The 21,706-nt window shown below is 46.6% G+C and overlaps 1 protein-coding gene across 1 annotated transcript in view; it reads left to right on the plus strand.

Annotated features, from left to right (window-relative positions):
- The window catches only part of LOC311225679 (glypican-6-like), a 633,700-nt gene that overhangs the window by 242,633 nt on the left and 369,361 nt on the right, over window positions 1-21,706 (plus strand). The window contains exon 3 of the mRNA XM_084311077.1: window positions 18,354-18,745. Coding sequence (XP_084167203.1) covers window positions 18,354-18,745 — 392 coding nt within the window. The remainder of the gene's footprint in view (window positions 1-18,353; window positions 18,746-21,706) is intronic.

A 21,706-nucleotide genomic window follows, 5' to 3' on the forward strand; every position in this document is an offset into this window, starting at 1 on the left:
ATGAAGCATCTAACAGTGTGCTAACATGTGCTAACCTGCTATCTGAGTTTTACTAAGGAAAAAACACAGAACAGAGAGGGCCCCTTTAAGAGCCCCGGTCCAGACTTACACATGTGCTTTTGTGGGCCAAACCTAACCCAGTTGTAGATCACAACGACACACACAACCCTTCATCACAACAAAAAATGGCAAAAGGAACTACAGAGGAACGCCGTTTTTCATAACGAGAGAGACATAAGTCCTTGATTACGTATTGGCCACAGGCCTTGCTAAGCACACATGATAAGTGACCAAACAACCTTTTCTTTAGGAACATAATAGTTTCTCAAGCGGAAGCACAACCCCAGCAACTTAAGCTGAGGGTTACATCGTATCCCCACAAACACTGTGACACAATATATTGTAAACAAACATGTCTGAGATGAGGGGGGGGAAGCCCCAGGGAACCCGGGGGGGTCACCCCTCCTACCTTACCCTTGATACGACCAGGTTGAACAGGTACTCCGGTTAATATGTGAACATGCTGTTCATTGTCATCACAGGCTGAGAAAAAGATTCGTTCATCAATCACATGTCACTAAGCATAGCTTCACAGGTTAACTAACCCTCTTAGTTGTGAGTTCACCCACGTTACAACGTTACATGAACACACATGTTCTCATCACAACTAACCAGTTCATTTTTACACATGTAAAAAACAACGCCGATTTTCTATGGAGAGAGAAGCTATACCAGTGACAAGACAATTCACGCACAACTCGCGTTGTATCCTCAATGTATTGCAGCAACACACGTTTTGGAAACATCGTTATTACAAAACATTTAGAAGGGAAGAAAAGAAGAAGTGTTTAAAGTCCGGTCAGGACTCCTACCTTCACCCTGAGCGCAGGCCGAGAGGACTGCAACACTGGTTAACGGGACACATAGTCGAACCCAGCATCTCCTGCGTTGGTGACGAGGGTCCTGCGTTGGTGTCCGCTACGCCACCCAGCCGCCGTTCTCCATGTTGACGAAGTCCTCGCTGGCATGGCACCCGGGTGTAGGGTCGACTAACATCCTCTGTCAAAGATGACGTCGTAGTCAGAGTGTTTAAGGCATGTTATAGTCACAGTAACGTTCAACAGTGTAGCATTAAGCTAACAGCCGCTCTCGACTGATAGCAACAAGCTAACGTTCACTAGCCTAGTGAACACAACGAGCTAGCGCCGCAGCTAACAGCTGACTGGCTAATAACAGTAGGCCACAAACTAGCACGCCAGCTAAGCAGCTATCACCTGAACTGTACACAACGACATAATAAGCCACACTTCAGACAGGCCGCCGCCTGAGTCCCTCCCCATCCTAAGAGGGAAGAGAAAAAGAAATGTCAAACACAGTTTTCAACTGTGATTTACCAGACATACAGAGGAGCCGGCACAATTCCCATCCGGGCTGCAGCCGACTTGAGCATGGATCTTCCGATAACGAAGATCCATGCCCACATTTCCTTGTTTAGGGTGTATTTCCACATTCATGTGAAAGATGGGGCCTGCACGGGACAGAGAAGCATCCGCTTGTCCAGAGAATCCTGGGTTCAACCAGGTCTCGGTCGCGGCCCACTAGGTTGACCATCATGGGCGTCAGACCAAGATCCTCCATCCGCCGCTTAAGAAGCCGAGCAGAGGACCCCAATCCGGGGCCGGCCTTCGTAAAATTGTCAGCTAGCCCCCATAGCACTAACAGACAACTAGTGCTCGCAAGCAAGACATTACTCACCCATCTCGGAAGCAAAACAGCTTCTCACAACAGCCGGTGCCTCCCACAGTCCAGCTGTATGACCGGAGGTTCTGTGAGGTTTTGTCCGTTGCTCACCTTCTCGCTCTGTTCCTTTAAGCCTACTCGCTCTGTTCCTTTAGTTTTCTGTTAATCAATTGCATTCTCCTCACCTCACTAGCCCCCACCCTCGCGTTCGTTTGCTCTTCAGCAGCCACACCCTTGGACTACCTGTCATTATGTGGTTGATTGGTCTGGTGCCGAACACACACTTCTAGTTCGATTATCAATTACCTCCCGCACCTGATGTGTATTCTAATTAGCACCCCTGTGGGCTTTAAGTACCTCGCTCTTCCCCTCTAGCCTTGTCGGGTCATCCCGTATCATTCCGTATCATATCTCTATCACCAAGACTCCTTCGGGAGGTTCTCTGTCTGTTATGCTGTTTTCATCTCCGGCGTGAGATGCGCTCTAGCCTTCGCCTCCTGTCGCCGTTTGCCTGGAAGGAGACACTGGACTGCGCTCTCTAAACTTCCACGGGAGGTATTCCAGTGTTCCACTTCAGACCTCCGCGCAGCAGACGTCCAGACGCGCATCCAGACCTCCGCGCCAGATGCACTCAAGCCTTCGCCACTTGTCGCCGTTTGCCTGGAAGGAGACACCGCACTGCGCTCTCTAAACCTCTACGGGAGGTATTCCGGTGTTCCACTCCAGACCTCCGCGCAGCAGACGCCCAGACGCGCATCCAGACCTCCGCGCAGCAGACGCGCTCTTCACTCCAGACGCGCATCGCTTCCTAATACTCTACGGGAGGATGCGTCTCTCCGAGCCGGCGCGCTCTTCCGCGCAGACGCGCTCTTCACTCCAGACGCGCATTCAGACGCACTCCAGATGCGTCCTCCGTACCGGCGCGTACTCCAAGCAGACGCGCACCCCTCAGACCTCCGCGCCAGATGCGCCCTCCGTACCGGCGCGTACTCCAAGCAGTCGCGCACCACTCAGACCTCCGCGCCAGATGCGCCCTCCGTACCGGCGCGTACTCCAAGCAGTCGCGCACCACTCAGACCTCCGCTTGGACAACCCGTTCCCCGTGGCGACGCGCTCGCCTTGTTGATCCTGCTCTCTTTACGCACAGCGCCTGGGTGAGTTTTGCAAGACTGTCTTTGACCCTATTCGTTTTTCGTGTGTTTAAGACACTGAAGATATCCTGCTTTTTGTCAGACTGTCACTCACCCAGTGTCAGCTTTTTGGATTGTTCATTGGGATAATATTTGCTTTAACATCGCTCACTGTGTGTATTCACACCGAAGATATTATCACTTGGATTATTGTTTGGACTTCGCTGACTGTGTGTATTCACACCGAAGATACTGTCACTTGGATTATTATTGGGACTTCGCTCACAGTGTTTATTTGCACCGAAGATTCTATCACGTGGATTTGTGTTTGGGACATTACTCACAGTGTGTATTTACACCGAAGATTCAGTCACTTGGATTACTCTGTTTTGGGACAAGTCACTTCTCCTGTCACCTGCTCTGTTCCAAACTGTACTCTGAGCTAACCCGCTCCCTCTCTCCCTCTCGGTCCCGTTTACCACCTCGGAGAGCTGCCGAGAGGAATCTGCAGAGCGGCTCTAACGTCACCGTCTGCTTCCCCAGACGAACCATCCCGGGAGAAGCTGCAGAGCAGCAACATTCTTCTAATGCTTGTATCCCAGTCTTTGTCTGTTTTCCCCACTCTTGTCCTCCTAGTCCTCCCTGTCCCCAGCCCGCCTCCGCGGGCCTCTGTCCCTGTTTCCCCTCTCTAGTCCTCCTGTTCCTCCCTGTCCAGTCCTCCTAGTCATCCTAGTCCTCCCTGTCCAGTCCTCTCTAGTCCTCCTAGTCCTCCCTGTCCAGTCCTCCTAGTCATCCTAGTCCTCCCTGTCCAGTCCTCCTAGTCCTCCTAGTCCTCCCAGTTCCTGCCCTTGTCCCTTGCCCTGTTCCTGTTTCCCTTAGCCTTCCCCTTAGCCAGCTCGCCTCTTAAAGGCACTGTGCCCTTTCCATTTTCTTGTTTTCCAGTATTTTGTGTTCTCCCTTAAAGGGACAGTGCCGTTTTCTGTGTGTTTCAATAAATGCCCAGTTCTTGGCTTACTCTCATACCTGTCTTGTGTTGTGCGATTGGGGTCGGTTACAAACCATAACAGTACGACCCGACCAATCGACGACCCCAGCCAGCACAGACGGTGTATGTTGAGTTTGCCTTTTTTTTTTGTTAGCCCTGTTAGCTCCCCTGTTAGCTTGTTAGTCTCCCCTGTTAGCTCCCCTGTTAGCCTGTTAACTCCCCTGTTTTGCTTCCCTGTTAGCCTCGTTAGCTCCTCTGCAGCTTGTTAGGCCTCTACTACCAGCATGGCCCCAGTCTGCTAGCCTTGCCCCGGCTGCTAGCACAGCCTCTATGTTAATGCAGCCCTTGCTGCTGGCATAGGCCCTGTAGCTAGCCATGCCCAGGCAGCTAACCCAGTCCCTCAGCATGGCCCCAGTCTGCTAGCTTAGCCCCGGCTGCTAGCACAGCCTCTATGTTAATGCAGCCCTTGCTGCTGGCATAGGCCCTGTAGCTAGCCATGCCCAGGCAGCTAACCCAGTCCCTCTGCATGGCCCCAGTCTGCTAGCTTAGCCCCGGCTGTTAGCACAGCCTCTATGTTAATGCAGCCCTTGCAGCTAGCATAGGCCCTGTAGCTAGCCATGCCCAGGCAGCTAACCCGGTCCCTCTGCATGGCCTCCACTTTTTGTGTAGCCTTCCCACTGCTAGGACTGCTCCTTCAGCTAGCAAGGTTAGTTTTCCCACTGCTAGGACTGCCCTTTCGGCTAGCAAGGTCAGTTTTTTCCCACTGCTAGGACTGCCCTTTCAGCTAGCAAGGTCAGTTTTCCCACTGCTAGGACTGCCCTTTCAGCTAGCAAGGTCAGTTTTCTCCCACTGCTAGGACTGCCCTTTCAGCTAGCAAGGTCAGTTTTTCCCACTGCTAGGACTGCCCTTTCAGCTAGCAAGGTCAGTTTTCTCCCACTGCTAGGACTGCCCTTTCAGCTAGCAAGGTCAGTTTTTCCCACTGCTAGGACTGCCCTTTCAGCTAGCAAGGTCAGTTTTTCCCACTGCTAGGACTGCCCTTTCAGCTAGCAAGGTCAGTTTTCCCACTGCTAGGATTGCCCTTTCAGCTAGCAAGGTCAGTTTTCCCACTGCTAGGACTGCCCTTTCAGCTAGCAAGGTCAGTGTTCTCCCACTGCTAGGACTGCCCCTTCAGCTAGCAAGGTCAGTTTGCTCCCACTGCTAGGACTGCCCCTTCAGCTAGCAAGGTCAGTTTTCTCTCACTGCTAGGACTGCCCCTTCAGCTAGCAAGGTCAGTTCCCCACAGCTAGGACTGTCCTTCCAGCTAGCTTGTTCTCTCATGCTGGTCCAGCCCTGTCTGCCAGCCTAGCTCCGGCAGCTAGCGCAGCCTCTATGTTGATGTAGCAGTACAGCTAGCATAGGCCCTGTAGCTATCAGTGCCCTGGCAGCTACCCTTTCCCTCTGCTAGCCCCTTCCCTGTTCCCCTCTCCAGTGCCCCTGGTCCAGCCCTGTCTGCCAGCCTAGCTCCGGCAGCTAGCGCAGCCTCTATGTTGATGTAGCGGTACAGCTAGCATAGGCCCTGTAGCTATCAGTGCCCTGGCAGCTACCCTTTCCCTCTGCTAGCCCCTTCCCTGTTCCCCTCTCCAGTGCCCCTGTTCCAGCCCTGTCTGCCAGCCTAGCTCCGGCAGCTAGCGCAGCCTCTATGTTGATGTTGCATTACAGCTAGCATAGGCCCTGTAGCTATCAGTGCCCTGGCAGTTACCCCTCAGCTCCTCTGGTTACCCCTCAGCTCCTCTAGTTACCCCTCAGCTCCTCTGGTTACCCCTCTGCTACCCTACTTACCCCTCAGCTACCCTGGTTACCCCTCGGCTACCTTGTTCCTTGCTAGCCCCACTTTTGTTGTAGCTTCCCCTGCTAGCATGGCCCGGTACTTTTTGTTTGTTGCCTTGTTTTGTCCCCTGCCGCTCTGTCTGTATTTTTGGGTCGCCGGGTGGCTCCCGTGGAGGGGGGGGTACTGTGAGGTTTTGTCTAGGGATGCCCCGATCGATCGGCCATCGATCGTTATCGGCCGATAATCAGTATAAATATGCGATCGGGGAATTCCGATAATGAGTCATATTCGCCGATCGCGGAAACTGATCAAGTGGATATCTCACTCGCTTGTCTCAGACGCAGAGGACCTGCAAACTGCTCCTCCTCCCTAGCCCCGCCCGTACCCGTGTAGAGTTTGTAAACACGCTGAGTCTAGATAGTGCATTCGACCTGAGCTAACGTTAGCTACCTAGCTATCGTTACTGTTTTATTTTCGCCGATCGTCAAAACAGATCTCACTCGCTGAGTTCTGTCTCAGACACCGGGAGCTGCACACAGTGCTGCGCGTCTGCTCCTCCTCCAGCTCCTCCCGCACGCATGTAAACACGGGTCTAGTCTAGTGGGACGGGACCTCCATGAGCTAACGTTAGCTACCGCTACAAAATGACCCAGTCAACTATTCACTTTTAGTTTAATACATGATGAGGCATTGTCTAACTGAACGGTATCTAGCCGGCTAGCTACTGATAGCTCCTGATATCAACAAATGCTCCAGCAATAGTCTAGTTATCTAGTACTAGTGTATGATACCTCTGTTAGCTCACGTTAGCTTAGCTCACTGTTCAAAACGAAATGTCCCATTCAACTAAATAGTTCACTGAGGCGTTGTCTTAACGTTATATTTCCGGCTAGCAGTAGCTACAGACAGCTCCTGATATCAATGTCTTATAACACTCATTCGATGCATATTCGAAGCCCGGCTTGCGTCGCAGTCATTAACGGGGATAGCTGAGGGAGTAGGGTATATCTGCAGAGCCTAGGGTAAATCTGCAGAGCCGAATGTGATTTGATCAAAGCAGAGTATGTACACACAGACAGTGGAGATAGCGAGCATTTTGACTTGTTGCGTGGTGGCGATGTCTCGCAGATAATACAAGTACAAGTCTAATTATATAATATATATATTTTATATAAAAAAAAAAAAAATGATATAAAATAATTTTTAATTTCTTTTTAATCAAAAACGATCGGTATCGGATCGGTATCGGCCGATATGGCTCACGACGATCGGTGATCGGTATCGGTGGCAAAAAACGTGATCGGGGCATCCCTAGTTTTGTCCATTGCTCACCTTCTCGCTCTGTTCCTTTAAGCCTACTCGCTCTGTTCCTTTAGTTTTCTGTTAATCAATTGCATTCTCCTCACCTCACTAGCCCCCACCCTCGCGTTCGTTTGCTCTTCAGCAGCCACACCCTTGGACTACCTGTCATTATGTGGTTGATTGGTCTGGTGCCGAACACACACTTCTAGTTCGATTATCAATTACCTCCCGCACCTGATGTGTATTCTAATTAGCACCCCTGTGGGCTTTAAGTACCTCACTCTTCCCCTCTAGCCTTGTCGGGTCGTCCCGTATCATTCCGTATCATATCTCTATCACCAAGACTCCTTCGGGGAGGTTCTCTGTCTGTTATGCTGTTTTCATCTCCGGCGTGAGATGCGCTCTAGCCTTCGCCTCCTGTCGCCGTTTGCCTGGAAGGAGACACTGGACTGCGCTCTCTAAACTTCCACGGGAGGTATTCCAGTGTTCCACTTCAGACCTCCGCGCAGCAGACGTCCAGACGCGCATCCAGACCTCCGCGCCAGATGCACTCAAGCCTTCGCCACCTGTCGCCGTTTGCCTGGAAGGAGACACCGCACTGCGCTCTCTAAACCTCTACGGGAGGTATTCCGGTGTTCCACTCCAGACCTCCGCGCAGCAGATGCCCAGACGCGCATCCAGACCTCCGCGCAGCAGACGCGCTCTTCACTCCAGACGCGCATCGCTTCCTAATACTCTACGGGAGGATGCGTCTCTCCGAGCCGGCGCGCTCTTCCGCGCAGACGCGCTCTTCACTCCAGACGCGCATTCAGACGCACTCCAGATGCGTCCTCCGTACCGGCGCGTACTCCAAGCAGACGCGCACCCCTCAGACCTCTGCGCCAGATGCGCCCTCCGTACCGGCGCGTACTCCAAGCAGTCGCGCACCACTCAGACCTCCGCGCCAGATGCGCCCTCCGTGCCAGATGCGCCCTCCGTACCGGCGCGTACTCCAAGCAGTCGCGCACCACTCAGACCTCCGCTTGGACAACCCGTTCCCCGTGGCGATGCGCTCGCCCTGTTGATCCTGCTCTCTTTACGCACAGCGCCTGGGTGAGTTTTGCAAGACTGTCTTTGACCCTATTCGTTTTTCGTGTGTTTAAGACACTGAAGATATCCTGCTTTTTGTCAGACTGTCACTCACCCAGTGTCAGCTTTTTGGATTGTTCATTGGGATAATATTTGCTTTAACATCGCTCACTGTGTGTATTCACACCAAAGATATTATCACTTGGATTATTGTTTGGACTTCGCTGACTGTGTGTATTCACACCGAAGATACTGTCACTTGGATTATTATTGGGACTTCGCTCACAGTGTTTATTTGCACCGAAGATTCTATCACGTGGATTTGTGTTTGGGACGTTACTCACAGTGTGTATTTACACCGAAGATTCAGTCACTTGGATTACTCTGTTTTGGGACAAGTCACTTCTCCTGTCACCTGCTCTGTTCCCAACTGTACTCTGAGCTAACCCGCTCCCTCTCTCCCTCTCGGTCCCGTTTACCACCTCGGAGAGCTGCCGAGAGGAATCTGCAGAGCGGCTCTGACGTCACCGTCTGCTTCCCCAGACGAACCATCCCGGGAGAAGCTGCAGAGCAGCAACATTCTTCTAATGCTTGTATCCCAGTCTTTGTCTGTTTTCCCCACTCTTGTCCTCCTAGTCCTCCCTGTCCCCAGCCCGCCTCCGCGGGCCTCTGTCCCTGTTTCCCCTCTCTAGTCCTCTTGTTCCTCCCTGTCCAGTCCTCCTAGTCATCCTAGTCCTCCCTGTCCAGTCCTCTCTAGTCCTCCTAGTCCTCCCTGTCCAGTCCTCCTAGTCATCCTAGTCCTCCCTGTCCAGTCCTCCTAGTCCTCCCAGTTCCTGCCCTTGTCCCTTGCCCTGTTCCTGTTTCCCTTAGCCTTCCCCTTAGCCAGCTCGCCTCTTAAAGGCACTGTGCCCTTTCCCTTTTCTTGTTTTCCAGTATTTTGTGTTCTCCCTTAAAGGGACAGTGCCGTTTTCTGTGTGTTTCAATAAATGCCCAGTTCTTGGCTTACTCTCATACCTGTCTTGTGTTGTGCGATTGGGGTCGGTTACAAACCATAACAGGTTCAATACCTATCCAGCCGCAGCAAGGAGGACTGCAGGTGGGGAGTATATCAGCGGCGCGAGCCCCTAATACGAAAAAGCCGGTGGAGGTCAGAATGATCATCATCTTCCAGACACTCCAGTGATGAATATCGCCGTATTTTCTCAAATAGTGAGAGAGAAAATAAAGATATAATGTCAACGTATCTCCTTATCTTCCGTTTTCCTCTCAACTTTCTTCAGCTTAACAACCTCGTCAAGTGAGGTATATAACAGGCACTTCCTTGTGGTGAAAGTGAAGAAGGAGGCGAGTGTGTGGCCACACACCTGCTTATGAAGGTAGCGGATGGGGGTGTGGCCAGACGAATGTTGGTATGTAAAGGTACATTGTGGATTTTTATTCAGTGCATGTGCACGAAGTGAGGTTAGTGCAGATGACGCTGAGCGGCAGCCAGTGTGGAATAGAACAGGCACTGCTTCCAATCGCCGCTGCAGTCAAGCCAAGGCACACGAAGGGTTAAGTCTTTCTAGCCAAGCTGTTGTTCTAAAGAGCGTGCAGCATAGGGGCGAGATGACTGTTAAAAGGCAGAGGTGAGCGCATAGTGGCGACTGTCAAAGCGAAAACAGTAGTAAACTGTAGTTGATTAAATTACTTACTTTATTAGTTTGCATTAAATCCACTCTAACAAATTTCGATCGCTCATAAAATTGGTGACATTCTAAATGTGATTTAATGTTGTTTAATGTCTGGGACAAAACAACCCGTTTTTAGACACTGGCGTTGGTCACAAGTTAAGTTGCTATAACTTATAGCTATAACGTTAAGATAAGTGTAATTTAACATTTCGTTCTCTCAGCTATTAAGAAATAGCTTCAACACCTCTCTAAGTACCTGTGATTAATTAATGAATAACACACACAGACAGACCACACCCATGCAGCCCAGCGCTGTTGTCCTTTTGGGACACATACTATCGGACAAATAACAATAATTAACTCATTTACAAGTTGTATTAAGTTTTGCAAATAAGGGAACATATATAGAATATGTCAAAGCAGTCAAACAAGCAAAATTTCGATTTTTACCTATCTGAAATGCCAAACATTTTCGCGATTTCTGAGCAATGTTATTTGACGCAACAAGTCGGGTTTGGCTACGTCGGGTCACATATGGTCCCCTCTAAAGCCGCCTATTCTCTGTCCTTGCCCCACAATGGTGGAACAAAGTTCCAACCACAGTTAGGACAGCCAAAACCCCACCAATCTTTCGCCGTCGACTAAAGAAACACTTCTTCAATCAATATCTGATTTTTTTTTTTTTTAAATAACCTTACTGTCATGCACTTATCCTAATATACTAACCTACACTGTAACATACAACACTTTGATGAACATTGTTACTCAGCTGATAGAGTTGTACCCTTCCTGCTGACTTGTCGTACAAAACTTGTAAGTTGCTTTGGATAAAAGCGTCAGCTAAATGACTAAATGTAAATGTAAATGAAATGAAGGTGAGTGAATTGTCTTTTTGAAGCTTTTAATACTGGTACTGTAGAGAGGAGGGACCGTGCCATGCAGCTGCAGTTGAACAGCATACAGTAGCAGGGCTCCAGACTAACTTTTTACATTGGTTGCACCAGTGCGCCTAACTTTTTCATTTAGGTGCACCAGCACATAATTTAGGTGCACCCAACATTTTTCACAGCGCCTTTTGCCGCTGCAAAAGTTCCCATACACATTAGTAATTTCTTAAGATGTTATGTAAACTATTGTTTTACATTGTGTTACAGTTAGCTCACAAAGTCCAATCCTTCACTTTTTTATGTCTATTTTAACACATTCAACTCAGCTCCAGTTAGAGCTGTCCCCAAGCCTGTTTTTGGGATTCGAACATTCGCCAGGGTTTTTCAAACGGATGTTCGAACCATTTTTAATCATGCAAACAATTTGCTCCTAAATAGGGAGGTGTAGTCTGACGTCACTTTGTGTACAGTCTCCTAATGTACAGTCTCCTCCCCATCATATGTATATATTCTCTGTTAGGATCTATGGGTAACAGTACTGTATATTTGCATATCGTATATGTCACAAATGTAACAGTACTATATACTTGTATGTCATGTATGTCCCTATGCCACACACACACAAATACACACAGATAGACAGACCTGCTGGGAGCTGGGAGCACCAGTGCGACAAGGGAAAACATTAAGTCGCACTGAACTGATATTCGGTCTCACAGTGCGCCTAAAATGGTCGCACTCTGGAGCCCTGAGTAGGACGGGATGCTCTGTAGGGCCACCTACATTTTAATTGACGAGTCCATTAATCAGTGGCCTTGGTCTTAGTCCGTCAAGACTTCATTATTTGTTATTTTCCAGAAGAAAAATTATACAAGCACATCTCTGGTAATGACTAGATTGTAAGTGGTCTTTCAGCATGATTGCATGCGAGAAACTATTTGATCGATTTGTCAATTAAACCAACTAATCGATTCGTCGATGTGGTCTAAGAAAGGGGTTCTGAAAGTGCCCATTTATGCGCCATTAAACATTTTCATCAATGCCGGATCTCGGTAGCACAGTCATTGCTTACCAAACCAAACCGACAGATTAGGCCAAAAATAGCTCATGCGGTGGGTTTGCACGTTCCATAAGTCCTTTTGATAAGGTTGTGAAATGTTTCAGCCGACATAAAGGGATAGTTCTATATTTTTGGAACCCTAGCCATATTTATTGCTTACCAATGGTGTTTGTCGACCGGTAGAGTCCTTTCTCAGCTCCATGCTGTTCCTCACTCCAGCTGCGGATAGCCACAAATGAATGCAAAGTCAATGGGGTCGAGCTCCGGTACAAGCTGACTGAGGCTTGCCGACATCTACTCCACAGTGCACAACAAAGTACATTTCCTTTTTTAAAGGTATCTTCTAGGGCTCGATATCTATTTTCTGCTTTATTGGATAGGACAGAGAGTGACAGGAAAATGGGGGTATAGAGAAGAGTGATGACATGCAACAAAGCTCTCAGGCCGGATTCTATCCCAGGATGGTGTGATTACATGGTATGCGCCCCAGTGTGGTGCACCACTAGGGCATCCAACAAAGTAAATTTCAATCAACATCATCATTGGAAATAGGAATGATCCCTTTAAGGAATGCACTATTTTTGGCCTAACCTGTCTACCAGTGCCATTGGTTTGGTAAGAAATGTGTTCACAGCGCAGAGATAGGCACGTTGCAGAGCCCTCTGGCGTGAGCCCCTCCCCTTTGCCAGAGGGCTTTGCGGACCGAGTCACGGTCAACTAAGTATTTATTTAATTCTTTTGAACTCTTGGACTGTGAACGTGAACCAGCGCATGCAGGCGTACAGGAAAACCGAGGGAGAGTAAGTAGGTTACCGTACAATCTCCACCACCACATTTCAGGATGAAAAGTCATGCGACTCTCTTCTGTGATTAGTCCCGAGCTATTGCCCTCTGCCTGCACTCCTCTAATGCCACGGCGGTGGGCTGAACCCTATTTAAATGTAATCTGGGTCCTCGAAAGCCATGACCATCATCAAAGGTAGCAGATGGCGAGAAGTATTATGGCCTCATCTCTGTGTCTGGTGCGTCGTCGAGGTCACGCAGTAAACAATAAGCCGCCCACCTAGAAGTGGTGCAAAGAGACAGAAGGTAAAAGCCATACACATAATATACTATCATATCCATGGTGATTCATTTCCCTGAAGCTCACAGCCATATACCGGTACCACCTGCATAGGGAACAACATTTCAATGGACGTGCATATAATATGGGAAATAATTCATCTATATCTTCCTATGTATGGGGAGGTGTTTGGAGATGGCAGGCGATGTGGTGGACAGATACACAGACCCTGCACCGCAAACACAGGACTTATTGCTTTCCAGAAACACACAGGGAGGGGTGGCCGTTGCAGCGTCCAAGGCAGTTTGTTGGAGACAAAGTCTACAAATCATGTGAAGTGACTTCAAAATAGAAATTCTACTTTCAGGCTGTCGACTGTTTTGCCATCCCGGTTATGTTGGTATGAGAGCGTGTTTGCTTTCGTTATCGCAAGGAAGCAGGCATCTTTTTCTTTTATTTTTTTTAAACCTTTTAAAATAGTTGACCAACCCGGAAATTAGATGCCAGTCTTGCTGCAATTTTCTTTTTTTGATTACATACATTGCATAGTTAGTTATTGAGAGTAAATGAGTTTGAATATGGCCGCCAGTCATGTCATTGGGGACATTGAATCATTGTGTTGTGTTAATTACAGCTCCATGAAATGATACGTCGGAATAAATTCCCCACTAAGCCCTAAATTCAGAGCAGCGCAGTATCCCAATGACTTTTATTCTTCAGTCGATAAGGTGTTTTGCAAATTCTGTCAACATACCCCGTGGACTGGACCCGCAAAAACACGTGCGAAGATCACTTCAAAAGCCATGTCAGGAACAAGGGCCGTTGTTCTGAAGGTCCAGATTAACACTGAAAGTCTGCGTTTATTATTTTGTATAAGTTATATATTGTTTATATATATAAGATATATATCTTTACGTCATCTGTTTGCCTAACAGTATTCTCCATTCGCTTATGGTAGGTCCCATTCTTAACGCCGTAGGCGCCAGGGCGCGTGCCCCCCTAGACATGTCTTCAGAACATGTTCAGACATGCCCGGACAAGCCCAGAGCGAGCGCATTGATTCTTTACAGGTGAATAGGCGGAGTCCACAGGGAACTAATATAGAGTATGTTGTGTAGGCGACCAGCAGCAGCATAACAGGAAAACTAACAGAGCGAGAGTGAAGACGTCTGGTGCAGTTGTACACAGACCGATAGCAGTGTATCGTTATAGAGAGCTAATGGCTAATTAGATACCACTATAATATTGTCGAGCCATTATTGGCACAGTATAGTGACTTGTGTAAGCGAAGTAACGTGGAGAGACTTAATTTAAGTTAATCCCAGCGACGTTTGGATATAACTACTCATTGGAGACCGTCTGCGGGTTAGCTTCACGTACAAACGAAGCTAACTAGCTACCATCTATGCCAACGGGCTTTTGGATTAATAACTATTAACCCTGCCATCGGGCGCTAGGAATACAAGGACCGGTTCCGTACGAGACCCCTTCTCCTAGCGACGACAGGATTATCCGACCAGTCTACAGTTTCTCTGGAGCAGGAGCTCTAGAGAGAACCAACCGTCTCCAGCGCCACCATCTTGCTTTTCCCTGTATCGCCTCGCTTCGTCTCACTCCCTTCAGAGCTCCACCGGTCGAGTATCCGTAGTCTAGGAACTATTCGTTACCGTTGACTTTGTTGCACTGACATTCTAGTATTAAAGGAGAACCGTGATAAATAATATGTATGTTTGCTATTGACATTAAACTAATGCTTGTTCAACTTGTATCCCTGTCCCCGCGCAGTTAATGTAGTGTCCGCCATTTCGAGTAACTGTACTGTCTGGCTAAATTAATATTCTTTAGTAGTGGTTTAATCTAACATATCTCAATACAGTCAGGGTTGTGTAGCCCCTTAGCTACAGCCGTGCTTCGCAAAACACACCAGCTCTCTAACGATGATCTCTGGTGATCACAATAGATACAGCTAGAGGGCGAGGCTAATCACTGACACTATTGTGATTTAAATAGCTATGTAACGTTACAGTACATAGGACTATAGATGGAAATTATAGCTTCTTGCTAAATCTGGTGCACCCATCTACATTATTTGCAAATTATTGTCAGTAGGCCTACACTGTCCTTTATAAATGAAATAAACTAAAGGTGCATAAATTATGCATTACTATATTCCATCACAATAGAATATATATAGCTGCAGGCGGCTAGGTGGTGTAGTGGTCTAAGGCACTCGCCACCAGTGTGGAGACGCTAGGATTCGCGTGTTCGAATCCAGCTCTCCACATTGTTTTTCAGTTTGGCTGGTCGTCCGCAGTAATACACATTGGCCGTATTACGGGGAGGGAAAAACTGAAGGGTGGGGATCGAACGTTGTGAACAAGCGACTCCTACAAGTCGGTTGGTGCGCCTGCGCAGTAGAATCAGGAAGTGTCGGGGGCAGCGTGAGCCTCCCACGCGTTACTCCTCGACACTGAGAGGTCGAGCTGCGCAGGTGAAAAGATGCGACTGCTGTTACCTCAAGTACCGGAGGGGACTTGTGCTATGTATGACTTAGTCCTCACTGCAGCCGGCTTGTGGGAGGCAAGAAACAGCGTTCGTGACAGGGGAGGGTTGAATTGGATGATACGAAATTGGGATGGGAGAAAATATAGAAAATGGGAGAAAAAGTGGATCAAAAAAAAAGAATATATATAGCTGCTACTGACATTGTGTTAACTTGAAATGTGTATTTTTATTTTGTCACAATATTATTTGAAAAATATTGTGTAAAATTGAACTGTATTTCTGATTTGCAGCACTTAAAAACATTAAATGGACTGTTATATCTTATTAAATTGTGGAAATGTATTCATTCCCACTTATTAGACACTATTTTTTGATGATAAAATGGGCATAAAAGGCAAAATACAGAATTCTGAAATATTAAAATGGAAAAAACAGGATTTGGGAAAACATTTAATGGAATTTGGAAAATAATAAAAATGGATTTCATATGGCTCTACTATCTGTGTGTGTGTCTCGCTCTCTCTCCCTCTCCCTCTCTACATCTCTCTCTCCTGAACCTATTTAATTCAAAAGGAAGACATTGATGGACAGTAGCTATAGTATAAATTATAGCTCAGTTGTAGCTGTAACAGAATAATTGTATTAACATTAATTAACTATTATTCAATAGCGTTTCAATTATAATGAATTAAATAATTGTCTAAAGAATTTTCAATGTTCTGTCATCTAATAATATATTCCATTGCCTTTCCTATCTGTATCAAAGTCAAAATGTTGGTATCATAACAACACTACAACATACAAAAGCAGCTTGACAACCGATATCCTTTGCGTCTAGTAGGCATGGGCCAATTTGTGATTTTGGTGGTATGTGCTATTTGCACAGATGTTTAGCCCTTGAATTCATTAATTAATGAAAACTTTATTTAACAGATTGCAGAATGGGTGCAATACAGTATGGCTCAATACACACAATTGTTAACACTTTGAATGCCCAGCAGGGGGCGCACATTTAGTGCTTGATGCCCAGCACCACTTCAATGTTAACGTTAATATCGCCTAATCTATGTTTTAAATTATGGCTATGTGTCTAATCTGCCCGTCGCATTATCAATGACCCATTTCCAGTCAACATTGTCGAAGCGGATTGTTTTTTTATCGGTTCATTTCCGTTTTATATCATTTTGAAAAGCCCTCGTTTTCACGGAAAAAATAAGAGATTCCATGATAATCGTCCTGTACTGGAATATTCTAGAACGTTGTCATTTTTCGGCCTATTTATGAATCGTTTTCAAATAAACTCTAGATTATCGATAGTATATGTGTACGTGTGCACGCTGGTGCCGTGCGCTGAAAATCGATTCTCTCAGTTCCTGATAACTTTTTCAGTCAAACAGCCATATCACATTATAGGGGGAAAGCTTATATCTCCGTGAAAACGGGTCTGATTATCCTAATACTGGTAAAATAGATTCCTTACCTGAGATCAGATGGTATCCAAATGGATTATTCCAATTCATGATCGCCATTCCGAAAATCGATCCTTTTATTGATCCACCGCGTATACTGTACAACACATAATCCCCACTGCTCTGAGGGTCCAGAATGAAGCTGATCGACTCCGGTCACATGCGTGAGAAGTCAAATGTGGAGTCCGTTTTTTTTTCCGATTTTATTTATTAACATTTTATTTAGGAGCACATGTGCTCCTTGGGAAAAAGGTTAGCGTAGAGCCCTATATATGGAGACATTAACATTACGTTATCAAACATAGGGACGAATACTGTAAAAAAAAGTGTCAACGATGTTTTATAATCTTTATGTTCATTTTCATCATACAAATTCTGTGCCCCCGAAATACAAAAAAAGCCCCCGAAAATCAATTAACTGGTGACCACCATATTCAAACTAATTAACTATCAATAACTGTCAAACTAATTGAATGTGTGCAAAACTGCTTAGAGTCTTTGTGCAGTTTGAAGTGAAGTGCCAGATGACAACGTTTTCTTACCGTACTGTATATAACTAATATACGAATATATGTGTGTGTGCGTATTTAAGGGTAAGGGAGGTGCATAATGGTTGACTTGCAGGTCATGTACTGTACTATGTAACATTCACACTAATGAATTGACTATAGACATTTTCAGTGGAATTGTGTTGCTAGACTTCTGGTCCCTTTTCTGAAGTGTGAGACAATATAAAGTGTTGCATTCCAAAAATGTTAAGCAGTATACTTGTATCCAGAGGCGTCCCTTACCTTTTTGGGCTCTAGAGGGAAGTGGGTGCCCTATGCACAGTGCTCCATTTACTTTTAGGAAGCATAGACTTTGGTATCCATGTTGATTAAAACAAATATATTGTGACAAGCCTGGTGGGGTTCAGAATCGCCACGGTTCAAATACAAACAAATTTGAATGTCCACACAAGAGCAATATTAATCAATAATAATATTTATTGAATAAGGGCAGAATCCAGTTCGATAGGCAAGTGAATGGTCATAATACAGTCCGATGGTCACAAACACAAAACAGCATCTCATACAGAAAAATGGATTGTTCAATACTCAGGGTAGTCGTCCGGTCCAGGGTCAGTACACACAGGGGTTTCTCAGCCAGTCTAGGGTCCAGTACACAATGAACACCTTCTCGCCTTCACCTCTCCTCTCACTACCTCTCACCTTCACAACTCCGAATATCTCAATCTCTCTCTCTCTCTATGTCACAACTCCAACCTCACCTCCACTCAACTTACTCCTGGCTAACCTAGTGGCTTTGTAGTGTGTGTGTCTGCGGTGTGTGCATGTGACATGTGGGTGAACTAATGATGCACAGGTGTGTTCTATCAGTACTAATCAGCTACCTAATTGTCTCTCCTCCTTCCGTGGCAATAATATCTCCCATCCTTCACATATCCATGAGAGGGGGGGTTATATCTGCCACAATACTAATACTAATAGCAACCATTTCTCAGTAAAAGTCATTAGTCAGCTCATAATTTAAGTCATATTTCATCATGTGCTTTACACTCACACCAATCAAGCAATCAATTAGTAAGATTTTGACGTGTTTTTGACATGAAACGTATTCATACAATTAACGTTTAATTTATTTTCTTTCCCTTGTTTTCCCAGAATTCTTCCTGGAGCTGCTGGAGAACACAGAGCGGTCCCTGAACGAGATGTTTGTGAGGACTTACGGCAAGCCTTACATGCAGAACTCTGAGGTGTTCCAGAACCTGTTCGCAGAGCTCAAGCGCTACTACACGGGCGGGAACGTCAACTTGGAGGAAATGCTCAATGACTTCTGGTCACGGCTGCTGGAGCGCATGTTCACCCTGTTGAACTCCCAGTACATCATCACGGAGGACTATCTGGAGTGTATCAGCAAGTACACCGACCAGCTCAAGCCCTTTGGAGATGTGCCGAGGAAACTCAAGGCTCAAGTTACCCGAGCATTCATCGCCGCACGTACGTTTGTCCAAGGCCTCTCTGTCGGCAGGGAGGTGGCCAACAGAGTTTCCAAGGTAAAAGTTCTCTTTTTTTAAATTAGTATAATTTTCTGTTTTCATCAATAAGACGGAGAACCGCATTTTATATGTTGTTTAATTAATTCATTAAATTAAACTGGACTTTTTGAAGAAGTCTTTAATCATTGAACACATTGACAATGTAGTCATGTAGCGACACACACGCATGCAATGGGCGACGCACACAGGAACACACACATGCACATTTTGTCTCTGCGCTTGACCCATCCTGTTGTCCTGTGGTGATATCACAAGGTGATAGAGATACAGAGGGGTGGTGATAGGTGGTGATATCACAGAGGGGTGGTGATAGGTGGTGATATCACAAGGTGATAGAGATACAGAGGGGTGGTGATAGGTGGTGATATCACAGAGGGGTGGTGATAGGTGGTGATATCACAAGGTGATAGAGATACAGAGGGGTGGTGATAGATGGTGATATCACAGAGGGGTGGTGATAGGTGGTGATATCACAAGGTGATAGAGATACAACAGAGTGAGTCTCTCCTGGGTCCGAGACGGGTACAAACAGAATGGTTTCAAATCATGGATTTAAAATGGCCAAGAATTACCAAGCTCTTGATTTTTAACTCATGATAAATATCAGCTCTACCTGTGATTATTAAGAGCAGCGGGGGACAGACTGGCACGTGGGGGAATCACTGCTGGGGTGCATTTTCATTTCGGGGGTGGATTGGACAGTGGTGTGTTTGCGGATAGCATACAGTTACTTTATTTAAACAGGTAAAATCACATTGAGACCGAGATCGCATCTACGAGTGCGACCTGTTCAGACAGCAGCCCATACACCAGTTACACATGTAAACGGCAACAGTACACTCACCAGTCAACACACAATAAATTACAACACAAAACATAAAGTGCCAAAGAGGGGGCGGAGAAAATATTCAGCCTTCAAAAGAGTAGCAGAGCATAGAAGCCCTCTCCAAGACCAAAAAAACATCCATTTAAAGCTCGCTAGGGGGACTAAGCTGGCCAGCTTTAGACTCTGCTGTAGCGTGTTCCAGGTGGAGGGGGCAGAGTAGGAGAACACCTTCTTACCACGCTCAGTACGGACTGAGGAGAGGAGATGGAATAAGTGATGATATTTTGAATGTGTAAGCTATAACTGGTGTGTTGCGAGAGAGAGAGAGAGAGAGAGAGAGAGAGAGAGAGAGAGAGAGAGAGAGAGAGAGAGAGAGAGAGAGAGAGAGAGAGAGAGAGAGAGAGAGAGAGAGAGAGAGAGAGAGAGAGGAGAGAGAGAGAGAGAGAGAGAGAGAGAGAGAGAAGAGAGAGAGAGAGAGAGAGAGAGAGAGAGGAGAGAGAGAGAGAGAGAGAGAGAGAGAGAGAGAGAGAGGAGAGAGAGGTTGTATGGTATTCCTCTCATTCTGCTGAGCTCTTCTGTATTGAAAGTCCTGGTAATTGACCTGGTAATGGAAGATAATTGGATCTGGGTGTTTTCCATTTTTAGATAAATTAGCAGGACTAAAGAGCAGTGCAAATAAATTGCTCGTTCTGTCTCAGACAGACATTAGGAACCCGGGCGGCTAGGTGGTGTAGTGGGCAGGTGCTCGCCACCAATGCAGGAGATGCTGGGTTCGAGCCCAGCTCTCCGCATTGCTATCAGCTTGGCTGGTCGTTCATACTAACACAATTGGCAGTGTTAGGGGTGGGAAAGCTGATGGGTGGGGATCGGACGTTGTGGACAGCGACTCCTACAGGTCGGTTGGTGCGCCTGCGCAGCATAATCAGGAAGCGACGGGGGCGGCGTGTCCCTCCCACGCAGACCCCCGCCGCTGAGAGATCACGCTGTGCAGGTGAAAAGATGCGACGGCTGCTTCCTCGAGTACCGGAGGGGACACGTGATGTAATGCTTCGTCCACATTGCAGCCGGCTTGTGGGAGGCATGGCCTAACAACGTTCGAGACAGGGGAGGGTAGAATTGGACGATACAAAATTGGGATGGGAGAAAAATAGAAAATGGGAGGACAAAGTAGACAGACATTAGGAACCCGAGCACACCCAAGCTAAATAATTGCATAGAAATTCATGTGTAAGTCGCTGTTTGGAAAATATTCAGGAGGAGAGGTGTTTGTGTAAGATCAAATGTTTGCGTGTGTACTAGTCAACATTATTTTCAATAAAGCCCAACGCCTTCATTAGTATTTCTGAGTGAGGTCCACGTCTTCCCCTAAGTCTTAATTACAGACACAAAATAACAAGACGTTTCTCCCCCAGAACACACTGCTCAGGTTGGCTCAGGTTTACCCTCTGGTGCAGGTCTGTGGGCATAGCTCAAGGCCCAAAGCCCGGCCTTACAGGTGCCATCTTGTTTGTGTGTGTGTGTGGTAGTTGTGTGTGGTGCGGACTGTTCAGGGGAAACACACAGACAGTGTGAGAAGAGAAGAACTGGCCTCCAGCAACAGTGTTTACCATGAATATTTGTTCTGTCTCTATCTCCCAGAATGTCTGTTAACCCACTACTATTAATCACGCCCTATAGCCTCTAAACCATTTTCTTTCACGTGATGTGATCTCAATGCAGCTGCTGCAGTATATCACGGCGTCCTGGGACTTGGTGAAGTTTTGCTATTGATATTTTTGCGAGTGCAAAACGGAAGGTTAAAGGGAAAAATAGAGAGAGACATTAGGCTCAGAGTTGGCCCCGCACTCGATAGCGAGAAGTAGGGCTGACCTTCGATTTTTTTTTTTGGAATTCGACGCTTCGGGGGCCGAGATTCGATTTTAATTCTAAACTTCGAGATAAAAAAATAAAAAAATGTATAAATATATAAATATATATTTTTTTTTATGCTGTGGGACTTGTACAGCACTTTGTTCAACTTTGTCAGTGCTGTAAAGTTTAAACCTTTCTAAATCTTAGACAAACGAAACACTTTGCTTTCATGAAATATTGTAAGCCGTCATTTGAGGCTTATAAAAGCAGCACAATGAACA

This window comes from Notolepis coatsorum (genome assembly GCF_963971535.1).
Source record: "Notolepis coatsorum genome assembly, chromosome: 3".
Taxonomy (NCBI): domain Eukaryota; kingdom Metazoa; phylum Chordata; class Actinopteri; order Aulopiformes; family Paralepididae; genus Notolepis; species Notolepis coatsorum.